The sequence below is a fragment of the Antrostomus carolinensis genome, unplaced genomic scaffold, assembly GCF_000700745.2.
Source record: "Antrostomus carolinensis isolate BGI_N321 unplaced genomic scaffold, ASM70074v2 scaffold15282, whole genome shotgun sequence".
NCBI classification, from domain to species: domain Eukaryota; kingdom Metazoa; phylum Chordata; class Aves; order Caprimulgiformes; family Caprimulgidae; genus Antrostomus; species Antrostomus carolinensis.
Genome location: NW_010300317.1, coordinates 46,701 through 64,894, shown reverse-complemented (window position 1 = coordinate 64,894; position 18,194 = coordinate 46,701). Strand labels below are relative to the sequence as shown.

The following is an 18,194-nucleotide window of genomic DNA, read 5'->3' as shown; positions in this document are numbered from 1 at the left end:
GGGAGACTCCACCCCCTCTCTGGGCAGCCTGTCCCAGTGCTCTGACACCCTCACAGCAAAGAAGTTTTTCTTTAGGTTCGAATGGAACTTCCGGTGTTCCAGTTTTTGCCCATTGCCTCTTGTCCTGTCACTGGGTACTACTGAAAAGAGCCCGGCCCCATCCATTTGGCCCCCACATTTCAGATATTTATAGACATTGATAAGATCCCCTCTCAATGTCTATAAATAGACATGATCTGGCTTCTCACCGTCTCCTGTTACCAGACACCCGCCTCACTCACCAGCAGGCCCACATTTTCCCATCCTCCTTTTGTTATTGATGTACCTAAAAAAGCCTTTTTTGTTGTCTTTAACCCCATTTGCCAGATTTAGTTCCAAATGGGCCTTTGCCTTCCTAGTTGCACCCTTGCAGGCTCTGATTACATTCCACCTGGGAGGTCTAGCCACTTGGAAGTAACATAACTCCCAGGTGGCTAGACCGTTTTTCCACATTTCATGGACCTTCCTCTTCCCTTTGAGTTTTTCGATGAGCTCCTTGTTCATTCCCAGGTGGCTAGACCCTTTTTCCACATTTCATGGACCTTCCTCTTCCCTTTGAGTTTTTCCATGAGCTCCTTGTTCATCCATGCAGGTTTCCTGCCACTCCTGCCTGATTTCTTCCTCCTAGGGATGCACCGATCTTGGGCTTGGAGGAAGTGGTGCTTGAACATTAACCAACTTTCCTGGGCCCCCTTACCTTCCAACACCTTCCAACACCTTCTAGTCCATGGGATACCCCCAAGTATGTCCTTGAAGAGGTCAAAGTTGGCTCTTCTAAAGTCCAGGGTTGCAACCCTACTTATTGGCTTGCATCTTCCACATGAGATCCTGAACTCCATCATCTCATGGTCACAGCAACCCAGGCTGCCCCCAACCTTCACATCCCCAACCAGCCCTTCCTTGTTAGTAAGAACAAGGTCCAGAAGCACACCTCTCCTCATCAGCTCTTCCACCACCTGCATCAGGAAGTTATCCTGCAGGAACCTCTTGGACTGCGTGTGCCTGGCCGTGTTGCTTTTCCAACAAATATCAGGGTGATTGAAGTCCCCCATGAGAACCAGGGCCTGTGATCTTGAGGCTACTCTCAGCTGCCTGTAGAAGGCCTCATCCACCTCTTCATCCTGATCAGGTGGCCTATAGTAAACACCCACAACAATGGGCACCCCTTAATTTTCACCCATAAGCTCTCCACTCGTTCATCATCCATCCCTAGGTTAAAATACCACAGTGCTCTCAAATCTTTCCTTGAAATTCTCACTTATTGCAATTCCCAACAAGCCCAACACCGGAGTGACACTTATCTCTCCTGACTTCAGATTGATATTGGAGCTTGCCATCTAGACAATGGCAAGTAGTTGTTAGTTAATGGAGGAAGAAAAAAAATCTAGATCATGATTTCCATCAGACTTGTTTTAAACGTTCAGGTCACAAGATGAGATTAACTGTACCATAAAGCATGCATTTCTCTCCATGAACTGCAATGGTCTACCCTGCAGTACTATAAACATGAACACTGCAGACACCAAAGTCAGGTGAAATCATTCCACCCCTGTTCTGGGGAGAACCCACTCCTTAGCTGGCATTGCTTCCCTGAGCTGTCCTCCTGGATGCTCACATCCCTCTATTGTCTAGTTCTGTCTCTCTGCCTTGGGATGGATTTCTGGACCTTGCATGTGATTTTTAAAACGCAAATTTTTGAATTAAACTCTAAATTACTTCCTAGTCTAGCAATTACCCAGATGAGCCTCATTATCTAAGTCAAATGCAGTGCAAAAAGTTGAAGTATGAATCATGAAAAGGCCAAAGCATTTTCCATTCACTAGCCACCATAAGCTATTTGCCAAACTGCAGGGAACTGCCATCAGCCAAACAAAACCAGCAGCTGGGACTGGAAGGGCAGCTTGTACAAGGGGGTCACTGCATGTCCCAAAATGCAGGGGACTGCTGAGGGGTCCGAGGTGAACGTTAACGTACTTGAGGGTAATGTCGTCTAGTGCAGGCAGGTTACACCAAGACAGAAGTGCCCTGACATGGTATCTGGATGCTGGCTTCGTGCAAAGGACCTGCCCCTCCTTGCAAGTAGAAGGAGTAGCTTCCTGGCCCACCATCCTGCTTGCTGCCAAACTATCTTAGCAAACTTTAGAGGAGAGAGGTACAAACTGCCCGTGACTGAGTGGCTTTTGCAGTTGCCTGTTGTGGCATATGATAACACAGAAGATATGCAGGACAGATAATCCATGATGAATACGCCACTCTGTAAGCAACAACTGATCTTATTAGCAACCTTAAGGTAATCAAAGAGGATATGTACGTCAGCTAGACACTTGATTTAAGGTAAAGCACTTATGGAGGTGATGTGGGAATGATCCTGCTGGATTTGTTCAGTCCTATTGGTTACTGTGAAGGTATAGAGTAATGTCGTCAAATCTGGAGTCTTATATGAATTAGCACCATGAGAAGCAGCTTCTCCTACCTCTTGTCCCAAAAGGAACAAGCAGTACTTTCAATTGTTCTATGAGGAGAGAAGATGACAATACTCCTGGCAGGTATTTAGCAACTCTGGAATCTCCTAAATGTAAAATTAGTCTTGCCTGCTTGATGCAACTCTGCAAACCAGCCTGAATGATTTAGCCCAAGTCCATGGCCTACCTTGTCACTGTCTTGCAACCACAAAGCCACCAATACTGGTGTAAAGTGCAAAGCAGCTGCCTCTGCTCCTCTACACTGATGGTGCTTTCCACCACTGCAGCTGAGAGGAAGCCAGCAGATGACAAAAGCATTTAGCTGCTCTTGCTTTCTATAACAAGCTCTTTTCAGTGCTCTGCCTTGTCAGGCATCTGGCTCCCAAGAAAACAGCAGCTATAAAAATCTCCCTGCTTTTGGTTCTAATTCCATTAACTGGTATTCAATGAACTGGTCACACTCCGTTAACCGTACAGCATTTTCTTGTGCTATCATGGGGTGGCAGTAATTTACTCAGGAGACCTAATTCTCCCTCAACCCTCTCCCCTGTTCCTGTCTCACCAGTCAATTTGGATCCAGTTGGTTATGTTGCTCAGCAGTGCCCGTGGCTCCCCAGGGCAGGTAGCTCACCAAAGACAGGCAACTCAGGAGCCCTTTGCCCTGGAGACATGGGACAATATAGGTTCTGTGTTGAGGACTGAAGGGAAGAACTGCTAGAAGAGCCAGACATGATGAAGAGTCTGAGCAAAACATCTAGGCTGTTCTATTGTTAATTCGGTGTGACTTCAGGCCGGGAGGAAAGCAAGGCCAGACTGCTGCACTGTCCCTGGCTGCATTCAGTGGCAATTTATTCTCTGCATATTCTATGACATTCCTCACTAGTGCTTTGGAAATGTCTCTCTGGAAACATGCAAAGATGCATATGTTGGGACCATCTGATGCTACAGGTGACCTGCTGAAACCACAGCTTACTGTGCTGCTCATTATCATCTCTGCTTTCCTGTACTCCCTTCTCTGTCTGTATCCACCTGCCTCCTATCCTGAAGTTACCTTACAGAAAAATTCATGGGTTGCACGGCATCTTTCCTCAGTGTGCATATTGGATAACAGGTAGGTGAACACAGCCAAGAAGTCCAAAGCAAAACCAAGGGATAATAGATTATAAATAAATGTCTTTTAATAAATTTAAAATAAATTTAAAATGTAACAGTTTTAGAATCCAAGTGGGGTTTTCTACATTACAAAAAACCCAAAAACAAACCCAAGAATATGATTTTGTCTTCGTAATCACTCTAAGATTCAAGTTACAGATACCACTATAAATATGCAGGTTTTTATCCACTAGTGTTACTAGATGCTACAGTCTCAAAGACAGCACCACTGTGGTACTGCAAGCTTGTATTTACTTTCTAGCAACTGCCACTACAGACACACCATTGTTATTAATTAATTTAATTTGTTACATCTTCTGGATGTAGCATTCACCAGTCATTTAACCACCCTTAGTGCTCTACATCACTGATCTCAAACTTCAGCTGAGCAACCAGAGAAGAATTAAAACCCAACAGAAGTTCACATTAGTGCAGTGTGTAATAGGAAGGCAGCCAAGTCCAGATGTTCACATGGGCTAATCGGCTCTTGCTGCAGTCAGCAGACACAGAACTCAAGGTAAAGGGTAGGGTTCTACACTAAAGCAACAACTGAAAAGAAAAAAAATTGACCATCTTCCTTGAGCACCCTCAGTTTGCACAGAAGTCACAGGGAACTGCCATTTCTCTGGCTACAGCTCAAAGAAAAACGTAAAATAGATGAATTACATCCATAAAAGTCTTACATTTGCAGCTACCACTCTCAGGTACATTTCTGCACACTGCAAATATTCTTGCCAATTATCTGCTTTTTGCATGAAAGAAACCTCATGAACTCTTCTGAGATGCATCCTGAAGACCCTGGGTGGGGGTGCAAAGTGCAAGCCACCAAGCCTGGGGGCAAAAGCTCCCCTCCAGTCAGGGTAACCAGTCGCCCAACACACAGCGAGTTAAGTTCAAGTGCAGCAAAGGAAACAAGCTCCTCCCAGTTACCCATTAATGGGAGGGTGGAAGAAGCTGCTACTACTGTTGACTGAATTCTTCCTCTGCAAAGTGTAATTCTCAAGTTATTTGGTCAAACAGGCAAAACTTACTGTTTACTGAATAAAGGTATACCTATCCATAATTCACTTCCCAGTGAGAACCTATCTGCCACTGGAAGAATATCCAACAAATATCACCACTAACCTAAAAAACTCCAACAAATTAAAAAATCTCTTGTACTTTGCAATGGGTCCAGCTTAGAAGATACCCTGATTCAAAACAGCACCTAGACACAGGCATAAGATGCCTGGGATAAGCCAAACAAAGCCAGTTTCTAATGTCTTAATCTTTACACCAAAATAGAAGTGGCAGAAAAAACCAAAACTGGTAGATTATAACTAAAAGCTGGCAGCAAAAGTGAACAGAAGGACTAACTGACCTGACTCGAGATTGGATTTGGGTCTTAATACCCTTGATGAAGTTGCCAGCATTGGGATACAAGAGAAATGTATGAAGCTGTTTCAGGCTGAATCATTGAGTAGCCCCAAAAACACACAGTATATTTTGTAGTAACTACCCAGGAAGTATCTAGCAGTAGAAGGCACTTCTAGGATGACTGAAATGTATTCACACAAACATAAAAAATTGCAAAATGCCTGCCAACTGCATTGCATTAGCTGTCAAAACGCTGCAGGAAAAGGCACAGGGAAGCTCAAATAAGGCAGGCAAAAAGCAACATTCAAATTTCAGTGTCTGAAGGAACAAAAAACATCCTGATGTATATTCCAAACTCTCCTTCACAAACACAGATGTAACCAGAAAAAGACACTACACACATTTCTTTTTAACCGAAGAGGAGCTGTAACTGCCCTGCCAGCTGACAGGATTGTTTACAACCGGGTAAGGCAAATGAGATGCACAAGGCAGGAAACCTTTGTTCAGTAAGTTGCAGGGCGAGCTTAACCATGTGAGGGACAATAGCCTCGCTTTGGAGAGGTGATGTCAAAGGCAAATTTTAGGCCCTCATATAAAAGGCAGGGACGTTTCTCTGCACAGTGCCAGGCAGCCGCCGTGCCCGTGGGCTGCGTTAGCGCAGGGAGCTGAGCACGCAGCGGGAGCGCCGGAGGAGCCTTTTCTCGCGTTACCCAGCCAGCGAGTCCAAAAGGTTGTTGTCGCAGATCTCCATGGTCATGGGTGCAAAGCCCCCAGAGTGCTGATTTTAAGCAAGAGGCTCCTGAGAGCTCTCCCTCCTGTTAACGCGCAGCATCTCCCACTCATCCCCTTGTCCAAGGCGGATCGTGGGGAGCCGCTGGCGCATCGGCACTGCGGTGCCCTTCCCCCCGCGCCCACGGCTGGGCCCTAACAAACCCCCCCGCCACCAAACCCGCAGCCGCTCGCCAACACGGCACTTACGGTTCACAAGAAAAAACCATTCCTCAGCTTGCAAATCCCAAGCTGCATGGGGGATCGTCTGTGCAACCACGGCAGGCATGGAAGAGGAAACCCCTCCTCCACAGATGCCCTATTTATTCCTCGCTTTAGCATCTCGCGTTGTGGGGGGGAGGCTCACCCCATCCTCCTCCCCGACCCCTGAGCTGGGGAGCCACTATACCTCTCCCCAGTTTTAACCCCTATGTTTTGGGTTGGTATTTTACCTGGCAAACGGCCGCATCCCTCCTCAGCACAAAACCACGAGAGCTTTATTCTGACACAAGAGAATTAGCACGTGAAGAAGCGCACGCTGAGCGTCTGCCCGCAGCTGGTGACAAAAAGGTTGCAAAGCTGGAGGTTTCGGCACCGGAAAAGGTAGATGCGGTGCTCATTTCTTGTGTGAAAGAGGGACTGGAGCCTCAGACCCGGATGATTTGCAGCAAAGGCAATTTGAAGCAAACCCAAAAAACTGAGGAAACATACATCCACGCACAGGCACCGCACACACAGATCTATCCTTACTTCCCCTGCGTCCTCCTCTCTTGCCTTTACCATTCTATCCTAGGTATTTAAGTACGAATTAAATCTCCCACACACTAACCTGTCCTCTTTAACCTTCCAGTGCAGGCTGAAGGCCTCCAGTGCAAGTAGCCTGTTATGCCAGAGGACAAAATAACCCCTAATCTTCATTTATGATACCATTCGTTTGTGGAAAAACACGCTGTCATGATTTCTGTGTGTGGTGACTGCCAGAGATCATGGGGTGGGGAAAAAAAAAGGCGGAAGTCAGAGAACCTTGGATTAAAAGTCACTCCCCACCCAGACAATATCAGGGAAAAAAAAAGGTTATGATAATCCCATCAAAAATGCAAGGAATGATTTTGAAATCAAAAGTTTTTCAGTGTTCAGGTAATCTTCTGCAGACCTGTATTGGCTTGCCAATTGCTCACACTCAACACATGGCAAGATCAAAAGTGCCTGGGAAGACACTGCACACTGTGAGAGGGCCTTAGATATTTGCACAGGTAAATCATGCCCAGTCACCTCGACAGTTTAAACTGAGTATGGTCCAGGGAGGTTCAAAAATGGTAGGTCAGAGAAAACAGGGACATAACCCTCCTAGGGTTATGTGAACAGTGACAGCACGCAGAAGGCAAGGACTCCCCTTGCACCACCAGCTCACCCCTGCTCCCGGCACACCTCGGCACACATTGCATAACCAAAATAAGCCTGACCATCCTGCCTGATAGGATAATGAATTCTGTCACAGCTTTTGAACCGAAGAGAAGTTTAATCCCTAAAGGGCAGGGAGACCAGAGAACAGGGAAAGCAAGCAGATACTTTGTGAGTGAGATTTTAACTGTCCAGATTTTTTTTGCACCAAAGTAATTCCAAGAATGAGGTTTTACAGTAGTACTGCCACAAACCAGTATGATTCTGCTGAACATGGCTGTACTGTTTACCCAGGGGCCTGACTACAGCACACTTTGCTTCCCTTGCCATGCAATACTGATCTGCAGCAATTTAAAAAGACCTTTGAACTCAGAGTGCACCCACACTGACTGTGGGCTGCCCTGTCGCAGTCGCAACAGGGTAGGACAGCACATCAACACGTGGTGCCCCATGGTTTGATCTGCCAAAGGGTAAGCAATGTGGTGGAAAATAAACAGACACTAGCTGCAAGATGGTATGAACTCGCTTGCTCCCCATATCTACCCAAGCTGGGGGCCGTTGCCACTGGAGCAGCTACCAGGGCAGCCCAGCCGCAGGGAGGGTGCAGGGAGGAAGGGCAAGCACAGAGCAGCAGCTCACTGGAGCTCCCCAATAAAACCTCCATGAAGCCCCTGCACAGCACAAGGTGGTGTCACTGCAACTCCCTCCTGTTTTACTTCAACCTAAGCAGTTTCAGGCTGTTTGGGATTTTCAGCTGGGGTATGCAGAAACCAGCTGAAAATATCTTGAATCTCCCAAGTATGATGTGGGAAGGAAGGCTCTGACTTTGGGCTGTTTAAGATTCCTGGACCCTGTAATCATAGAATCATAGAATCATTTGGTTGGAAAAGACCCTTGAGATCATCAAGTCCAACTGTACCTAACTACTACTAAACCATATCTCTGAGCACGTCATCTAGCCATCTTTTAAATACCTCCAGGGACGGTGACTCAATGAGGGCGGTCAGCTTGCAAACACAGGGAAAAGCCTGAGTTGCCAAGGATTCAAATTTAAAAGAAAGCGAAGGCACATTTGGCCTTGCTAACTTACCTGTATTTTCATGCTCACATTAGAGGTCACAGTCACTTGTACCCATTCCTACTACATACCAAAACCTGTGCCTTTCTCTGCAAGGCTGAAATGTGGACCAGAACCACCAAGTAAGAAAATACATCACAGTGTGTCCATAGACAGAGCAGCTGATAAATAGTATCCCCTTTCCAAAGCTCAGCAGCAGTGGGAAGAGCTGCAGGATGCCCAGAGGTACAGAAATGCAATAGTTGTTACTCTAGAGACCCATCTGCAGACCCAAAACTGCCAGAGGCAGCCCCTGATGAAGCTGGCAGCTTTAATGAAAGCTCAAGCACCCTCCAAACACTTTGCACAACCCCAGGGAGTGCAGACACAGTCCATGACACGTGGGTGCTCCCCCAGCCTGCCAGCAGACACTATGCAAACAGCACCGCAGACGGCAAACGCCACCTCGCTGGGCTGGGAAGCAAAGGGTGGCGTTAGTATCAGTGGTGGATGGGTCAGAGAAGGACACCAAGGGATGTGTCTCTGCACAACACAGTTCCTTGGCAATTCCTGCCAGTTAACACATGGCCAGGGAGTGCTGCTCCAGAGCATGCTGGGAATGCAAATCCCACTCCATGGGTTTTTGGATATCTAGTACCTGTGAGCAGCCTGTGCACTCCGACTGTATCAGGCCTTCACTTCGGTGTATGTGCGAGCACGCAGCAGTTGCTGCTGGAAGAGTGCTGCTACGAGGCTGGTATTGAGAGAACAACATTTCCTGTGGCCGTTTTTACAGTCAGCACAACTCCCCCTTTCTACCTGTTAGTATGTTTGTATTCCCCTTCTATCAATAGAGACTTCAGCACAAGAACCTCCCCTGGTAAGAGATTCTTCCATGCTGAACAGAAATTAATTTGTTGTCCTTTCCAGGCATGCTAATGCCTTGATGGTTACTCTGTCCCATGACAACTTACATTTTGAGACTCTTCCAAGTGTGCACCAAGCCACCCTCCGGCTGCAACCCATGCGGCAAAGCCTTTGTCACCACACAAGCCAAACACAGGCGTGTAATGAAAGGGTTAAGTCATAACACTTAGTGGTGCAGCCATATGGCAAATCTAAGCTTGTCACCATAAACTAAGAGAATCACCTCAAGGACTAAATAGAGAGCTCACCTAATTTGCCCATCTGTCCCAGGACATTTATTGGTTTAAAAAGGTGAAATAAGCTACCAGGAGGAATGCTCTGTGTTGACACACTGTCTCAAGAGTGGTCTGGTTTCACATTGGTATCACACAACCATACACTGTACTACCAAGATAAAATGTTACTCAGGTTGCAAGGTCAGCCATGGAGACATTAGAAACCACAGAACTGAAACTGGCTATAAATCTCAGCTGGACTCTTTTGTGGATACAAGTTATTTTATACTCTTTAACCACAAAATCATAAAGTGCTTGTCTACCAGAAAGATTCAGCACCCAGAGTGGAGAATTGGCTTTGAACACACATCTACTCAATGTACATTTTCTCCTCCTACTTGGTACATAGCTCTGTAGTTTACTTACTGGCCAAGTCTTGGCCTGCCATCTCGCGATGGCAGATGTTTGAGATCCTGTGAAGATGTCTGGCACAGCTTAAATATGTTTGGTTTGGGTTTTTTTTAAGTTTTTGCAAAAGCAAACTAAAAAGAAGGAGACAGTCTATTGCAACCCATTCTCACAAGTCACCTTGCTTCTAGCCCAAGGCTCCTTGCTCTGCTCTGAGGTCCAACATTTCACATTTGTGATCAGTAGAACATCCATCGTCTGATAATAGAGGCTACCCAAAAGCACAGGAGGAGCCTCCTCTTTAGTGCCCCAAAGCATACCCATGGGTGAGGTGGAAAGTACAGTCAACTGAAGTCTAATTGAATTCCTTCAGAATTCAAATCTCAGCTGCAAGCCACCACCATAGCAGTGATCTCCAAACAGAAAGTCACAAGGTTGTAAACAAGGCAAAATAAACTCTTAGGACCATACTCAGATTCTACTGTGAGCGTCCAGCACTCTGAGCATTCAAGAATACCAAGTTGTAAACCAAATCCAAACTAGATGGATTAGATGAAGGAGAAGATGTACTACACCCAGGCTGCAAAATGTTGCAGCACGCTGAACCTCTGTTAGCATTAGAGTCCAAGAGGACGAGCAGAGCCCATTGGGCTGCCCGATAACCTTGGACCACTGAGGGAGATGCTTAAAAATCACATTTTGTCAGGTCCTTCCAGTTCATTACCCTGGTCTTGGCCACAAAGTTGGTGGAAATCACAAGTAGAAGCTGGCATGTTCCAGACCTTTTAGGATTAAGAACACAGGAAGGATTGTAAAGCATCACACCAACTCCCCAGTAGCTGCAATATCCACTTAGCCAATACTGGGAGTTACGTTGATGCTCTAGGCAAATCCACATTCATGCACCTCAAAGCACTACCATACACTTGTCTGAAGGTAAAGATTTAAGGCACCCCAGGTAGACTAAGAAGCGCTCTGTTCTCACAGACTACTTGACAAAGATTGCCAGATCTCTCTCTAAATATCCCATCAGTTCTTAAGAATATTTTCCTAAATATTACTAGAAATGTGCCATGTTTACCTCACTTTTAAAATAGTACATTCTAATCTGCATTTAAAAATTAATACAATTCAAGACTAACACACAGCAGAACACAAATGACCATAAAAGTGTTTTTAAAGTTGCTTGTTACCATGAGAACAGAAAACGTGCTGTTATAAAAGTGAGCTGTGTTTCCTACACCAGATCAAATAAAAAGACATCTTGAGACAAAGCATTGCAAGACTATCTGCAAAGTGCTAGATCTTAAGAAGACAGCTTCTGCTTAACCATTCCCAGCTCATGTGTCACCATTAATTCAGGTCTCATTCCTGATTAAGATCCAACACACTTAGCCCTACATTGTCACAGCACAACCACCTGCCTTATCTCTCCCAAATGTTAACTGAGCAAGAGAGCTTCTGCAGGCCCAGAGCCGGGGTTACACCTGAAGGGAAACCTTGGGAGAGAAGTTCAGACCCATACTAATTTGGAGTTAGCCTTATTATATCTGGATTACTAATAAACTCAGGCCCGCAGTGAGATGAGTCCAGCATCCTCCTCCCAAGCTGTGGTAGAAACTTAGAGATAACAGCAAAAATGGGATTGTCTCAGTAAGACTGATATTAAAATGATCATGATGTTCTTAACTCTGTCCAAGTATAATAAAGATGTTTAATCCTTTAAGAAGAGGTCACTGCCTAGAATATGCAAGTTTTTGTTTAAATTTCAACTGATAGTATTTTCCATTTCACCATCATGCAGAAAATCCTGAATTTAAAAATAAACAGGTGGTATGGTCTTCCAGTTGTTTTTTTAGAAAACAGACTGAGTAAAGAAATAGCACTAATATTAAATGAAATTTCATACACTTCTGAATGTAAAAAAGGAACATTATAATTTCAGAAAACTGACTGTCTACAGAGACGGGCCAAGAATCTATTCCCAAATTCTGTGCATGCACGTACAAGGTGAAATAGAGGCTTATCTTAAAACAGGAGGCTCTCCTAAAGAGCCCAAATGAACTCCTACCATACTGCCTTAAAATTAAGTTGCCATTCATCACATGCAACAGAGAAATCACTTTGACTCTTCCTTTTACATAGCTCCCATGATTAAAATTATATTTTACATGAATTCTTACACCCTGCTCTCTGCCATTAGATAAAATAAGACATAATGCAACAGAGAAATCACTTTGACTCTTCCTTGTACATAGCTCCCATGATTAAAATTATATACATGAATTCTTATACCCTGTTCTCTACCATTAGATAAAATAAGACATTTGGTGTTACAATACAGCAACAAGTCAGAACAAAAAAGCATTAACTTCAGTTTAATTTGACTTTCAATAATAAATTTCAACAGAACTGAAAAGTCACATCAGTCTGTTTCTGATGGTAAAGGACACTAGCCTCTGACTTCTATCATATAAAACATTGAAAATAATTTTCTTACCGTGCTCCAATGACATCGAAGAGATGCTGCCAACGATCATTGATTTTGTTGAGTTTATCATCTATTTCTGCAACTCGGCTCTGGTTGCTAGCCTTGATTAGCTGATCACCCATTTGTTTCAACTGAAGCTTATTTTCACTGAACATGTTTATTTCTTCCATGCAATCCTGAGAAATACACACACACATTGCTTAATTCCTGGGCAAAACAAAACAACAAACCCCAAACCAAAACTATCTGCTTCTTTTCCCACGTGTGTGACATGAATTCAGGTTTGGCTTGTGATGAATGAGGTTTCTATATTAGCATGTAAAACTCTTTCACTTAAAATAAAGCAAAAAAACCCCCAAACCTCAATAGAAAAGCACTCTCACAATGAAGCCACTATGAAAAAATAAGCAGCTTACCTTGCAAGTGCCAGGAGTAAGTACTCCTAAAATAGCAGTTCATTGTTCTAATTTTATCTCTGCTTTCCTCATTTAATGTAATTTTTCAATCAAGCTACCTCAAAAGAACCCAAATTCAAGTCTAGGATGGCTTTATTGTGCTGGTATTCTTATCTAGAGGACATCTGGGATTAGATATGGAGACCTTTAAGCCATGAGGAGGAACACTGCAGCAAAATAATGGTCCTGCTTAAAATTAAGCTAATACAAGAGTATTAGGAAGCACTGACTGCATTGGCCGCCAAGGAGAAGGGGCAGAATTAGGTTTTATTTTCGGTTCTGGTAACTTCTTGTTTGCCTGGTGCAAGACTTACCCTATCCTCAATCTTTCCTTTGCCCTCTGACTACCAGGTTCGTAATTGCTGACACAAATGGAGGCGGTGAGAGCAGCGAGATGCTCCCAGGGCACCACTGGTCCCCAGCAGGCAAAGCTCTGAGCAGTGCTGTATGTGCATGTGTGCCCAACAACCCACACCCTCACCACCCCAACTCACATACATCACACTCCGTGCCTCAATGCACCCAGGTGGCGTTTCTGTTTTACGTTATGCTCCATGTCTGAACATGAAGAAGATGGTAAGAGCTGAGGCTAGAAAAGCTCATCTTCTCACAAAAGCCTGTGCATGATAGTTTTATATCACGTATTGCTTCCAAGAGGCGAGGAAGAAATGAGGAATGGTGTCTCTTGTTGTGATAACAAGCTATCAGACTGCAATTGAAGAAAAGTGGTGTTACTACTTACCTTCTGCAATTTGTCTATCATGTCTTCAATGCTAACATCTGCAGTCTGCAACACTTTGCTTTCCATTTGTACCAGCCAGGAGCAGAGCTCCTTATTCTTCTCATTAAACACAATCCAGGCATTGAGCCTGTCCTCGATCTCCTGCTTACGCAGAGACACCTATGGATAAGCACACACATTAATTGCTGTCAACATCTTTCTCAGGAAGGAAACTAGCAATTATGAGCCTTCTAATTTCTAGTCTGCATTTGATCATATTCCATTTTGCAGGAGGAGTTATTAAGTATCTCTCACTTTCCTTTCAAACTCAGCAAGCGGATTGTTATTACAACTTATTTTGGATAGCAGGGCCAAAAGTTGACTTGCAAACACCAGATTCTCTCCATCAGAAGAATTAAACTTATAAATAATGAGCTTATATAACAATTTAAATATTACTCAGTTTGACTGAAAATGTCAAACAAAGAAGGAATGTAAAATAGATAATTACTTCATACTGCTTAGTATGGTCTCATATACAACACAAGAGAAATAACACCTAGGTAAGCTCTTATTTTTTTGCAATTGTAAGAGAAACCTTGCAACTACTGACTGCAGTTATTTTATCCCTATAAAAACCTCCCTCCTTTCTTCCCATATGCTCACCAGTTCTTGGATAACTTACCAAAAAAATCTGCATATAGAATCTATCTTTTTAATTGAAAACTGCATTTTTTTTTCCCCCCTCAAAATTACACTTGCCAGGACAAATAAAGAAATCGTCTAGATAGAGAAATTAGGGTCTGATGCTGCCTGAACCAGCAAAGCTAATATCACTGCTCCAACATCTCAGAAAGAAGCAGGGTCACTCTTCCACTAGCTAATGGTACTTATTTCTAGCCTAAGAGTCTTAAATATATATTTGTATTCATTTATCTACTTTGATGGATTTATCTATTTATCTACTACATTTATCTACTTTGATGGATTCCTGGATTCCAGATGTATGGGATGAAGGAAATGAAAAATGGTACATGTTCTACTAAAACAAAACAAGTCAAACAACTAACTCTTCACCCACACCAATAAACTTTGTGTGAAGACCAAGCATAACATTTTGTTTGCCTTGGCTCTGAATGGCCACTCTAAATATCACCCTATGGCAGGAAACATCCCCTCTTCACATCTAACATGAACCTTATACAGCATATGACTCCTCAACATACCATTCTTTATTCTCCTAGACTAATCTCTAACACTACTTTGTACCTCAGGGTGAAGTTTGAGTGAGTACTGTGGAAGCAAGACCAGTTCCATGTAACATCAGGATCAAAACAGGAGGCACCAAGTGATCTCTCACTATATGACTTTTGTCCTTTAAATTCTGACTTTTTTTTAAGGAGGAGATGGGGAGATAAAAGTGATTTCTAAATCTTCCATGATGATCTAAGCAAAAAGATGAGGTTGAAAGCACTGTCTTGGACACAGGGAAACAATCTCTGAAGTTCTCACTGGGAAGAAGTCTCTTGGAGACCCCAGAAAGTCTCCCTAAGAGGGCCTCTGCTCTGGGATGCTCCCTCGTACCCTCAACCTCAGAGGTATGAAATGTAAATCTCTCATCCTCCCTCTACCACTTGCAGCATCTCCCATGTGCAGAGGCGAGTTAACTTGGTCAGTAGAAGAAGAGACTCTGCATGTCAGCAAAACCATCATTAAATCCTGAAATCATCCTGAGTACATTTTTGCTTCCTCTATGGGGCAAGGCAGGATTTTAAGAGCAGGAAGCACCTTTTAGCAGGCTAAGCAACACAGATTGGGGGTAGAAGAGGAACAAGCCAAAAAATCCCAGACAAGCTTCTAGGAACATGAGCCCTTCAAGTCAGGCCTTGCTTTGAGCAGCTTCTCCTTGGGCCAGTTGCCCGGGATACTCAGTTTTGCATCTGCAGCGTGATGCTGGAGCAATGTGGGCATTCCCAAGGGAGGTTACTTAATAAACAGATAAATTTTATATGTTTCTTTTCCAGGTTAAGTAAAGGTGGCCTGTCCACCTATGTCAAATTCTGTGGCAAATATCCAAATTAGGAAAAGGTGACACATCATGTGTTTGAGTCCACATTCATCCCGACACACCACCATTGCTGTCCAAAAGGGACCATACCCAGATCTTTCCCTTCTAACTGGCTTGTGGCTGTCGTGAGCAGGTTAGTTTGACCACTGATGAATTAATAACAATTATGTAATACAAAACAAATATATGTACCATAACAATAGTTCAATGTTAGCTAACAACATGTCTATACATGTAATGAACAATGAGCAGACTTTTTTCTCTCTTCCCCCCCTCCTCCCCCCTTTTTTATGGTGGGGTTTTCTTTGGTTTTTTTGTTTGGTTTTGGTTTTTTGGGGTTTTTTTAATAGTCTAATAACAGTTCTATTTTTACTAGCGAGCATATGTACAATATCCACTGAGGTAAGTAAAGCCTGGTTTGAAAGATGCTGGGTGATCTTCTCTTGTCTGGAGTCAGAAAGTCCCAACTTCACAATTGCCTTGATGCCACTTCCCCCATGTGCCATATATAGAATATATGATGGATATGTAGATATAAAGAATACCAAGGCCCAGGCATCCAACCCATACGCTAGCGTTCATTAGGATAGGATACTTCTGCTATGAATAGTTACATCTTTGACGTACATGTACCTTGCAAGGGCTGCTGTGTAAACGCTAATCCCTTCAACACATCTGCTCTCTAAGTGTTTGTGCCCCTGCCCACAGGGGCACCTTTTCCTAATCTGGATATTTGCCACAGTATTTGACATAGGTGGACGGGCCACCTTTACTTAACCTGGAAAAGAAACATATAAAATTTATATGTTTATTAAGCACAGGCATCTGGCTGCCCGGCTCCCATGGCTGTGACAGCTGCAGCTGCGTTTTGCTCTTCAAGGCTTTCACCTCTTCGCATTCATCCTAAAGACTTTTTTGTTTTTTTTTTCATACAATACATCTTCATTCTTCTAATTTGTCAGGCAAAACAAAGCAGTCATGCTCCCAGCGGAACTGATAAAGTCTGCTTTCCTACCCTCCTGTCCAGCGCTGAGCATCAATCAGTGCAGGCTCTCTGGAGGCTCAGTAGGGCTGTGTAAACATTTCAGCATGTTCCTCCGCTGCAGCACTGAACAGATCCCTCCCACTACAGATTTTTGTGTGCCTAACACACTTATATCAATGTCACCCCTTTCTGCTCTCCCAGACAGACTGAACTAAACGTTGTTCCCTCAGGAAATTAAAATAGAAATTCTGAATAAAATCTAAATTTAAATTACTACAGGAAATTACTACTTGGATAGACTATACTGGGGTACAAACAAAAGTTTAATTTTCAGAGCTGTTCTCCACAGCTGAAACAGCAGGCATCAGCAGTTCATCAAAATAGGAAAAACAAGTTCTCTCATTTATAGGCTTAACTACAGATTTCCATTAGGAAAATGGTTCGGGCAGTTTGATTTAAACATAATGGCCTATATTTCTCAGGAGGGGGGAGGGTGTCTCTGGAATTATTTTCAGAGTTCAGAAACAATAACAGAGAGAACATTGGTTGTAGATTAACCGTCCAGTTTAAGGCAAAGATCCTAAATTCTTCTTTCTTGTTGCAACGCAAAAAATAAACCCAAATAACTATTTCATCACACCACAGTTTGTGAAATAAACACAGCTGGTCATTACTCTGGCAATATTCCCACCAGGATTGCTCTACCTTTGCCTGAGTAAGGGTTAGACATGAAATACTATCTCGCTTCAATCCTTCCTTAAAAATTGTAGAATAAAAGCCATTGACTTGTGAGTAAAGAGAGTCAAGAGTGTGGCTTGCTGGCACACAGAGCCACCCAGACTAACTTAAAATCTCCAAGTATTTTACTTCTTCCAATCCTGTTAATAGGGCAAAGTAAACACACATTCAAACTGCATAATAACTTAATGAATCAAGTTCATGTGACTTTGCTGGTAAATGTTCCCCAGGAATTTTACAGGCAGCATTAAATGAAGTGTAATATAGCAACAAGCCACAAAGAATGCAAACGCTTCACAGTGTTTTACTCATACAAAAAAGACAAGTCAGTTCTTAACGTGTTTAAACCCAAGGAGTCAGTATTTAAATATATTTAAGTTTTCTTTATCAACTCTCCTGACAGTTTTTTTTTAAACATCAGATTGTAAAGACCTCCCCCTTCCTTTCTCTGCTCCATGCCCTCAGGCAATTCCTGTGTTTATCCCTCTCCCTCCCTTTGGCAGCCCAGAACAAAGCCACAGCTTTCAGTAAACAGCTGCATGGGAGTTCTGTGCAATTCAGGCACTCACTCCTTACAAAGGGCTTAAAAAAAAAAAAGTCTCAGCAGCCCGTGTCCAGGAAACAAAGGACAAACTTCAGCCCTGGTCAGCTGCACCAGGAGAAGCCCCATCCCACCCAAGGCAGCGAAAGGAGCCAACCCCAGGAGAAATCCCGCCTGGTGACCTGCCAGGCCCTGTGACTATCCCGCTATCAAACCCCAGAGGAGGCACAAGACTTACCCGCAAGCAGAGCTCTTCCCACTGCCCGTGCAAATGTTCCAGTTGCTCCCTGAGCAGCGTCACGTCCTCGGTGAGGATGCAGTAAGCCAGCTGCACCTTCATGGCCCGCAGCTCCTTCATGTCGCGGGCCCAGTCTGCCAGCGACTGCTCCAGCTCCTGCATGAAAACGCAC

At 43.8% G+C, this 18,194-nt stretch overlaps 1 protein-coding gene across 1 annotated transcript in view; it reads right to left on the bottom strand.

Annotated features, from left to right (window-relative positions):
- Positions 1–18,194, bottom strand: part of LOC104521184 (nesprin-2) — a gene marked incomplete at its 5' end in the record, with an annotated part of 84,868 nt that overhangs the window by 20,289 nt on the left and 46,385 nt on the right. The window contains 3 exon segments of the mRNA XM_010163105.1: positions 12,286–12,452; positions 13,474–13,632; positions 18,023–18,178. Of these exon segments, the coding sequence (XP_010161407.1) occupies positions 12,286–12,452; positions 13,474–13,632; positions 18,023–18,178 (482 nt within the window).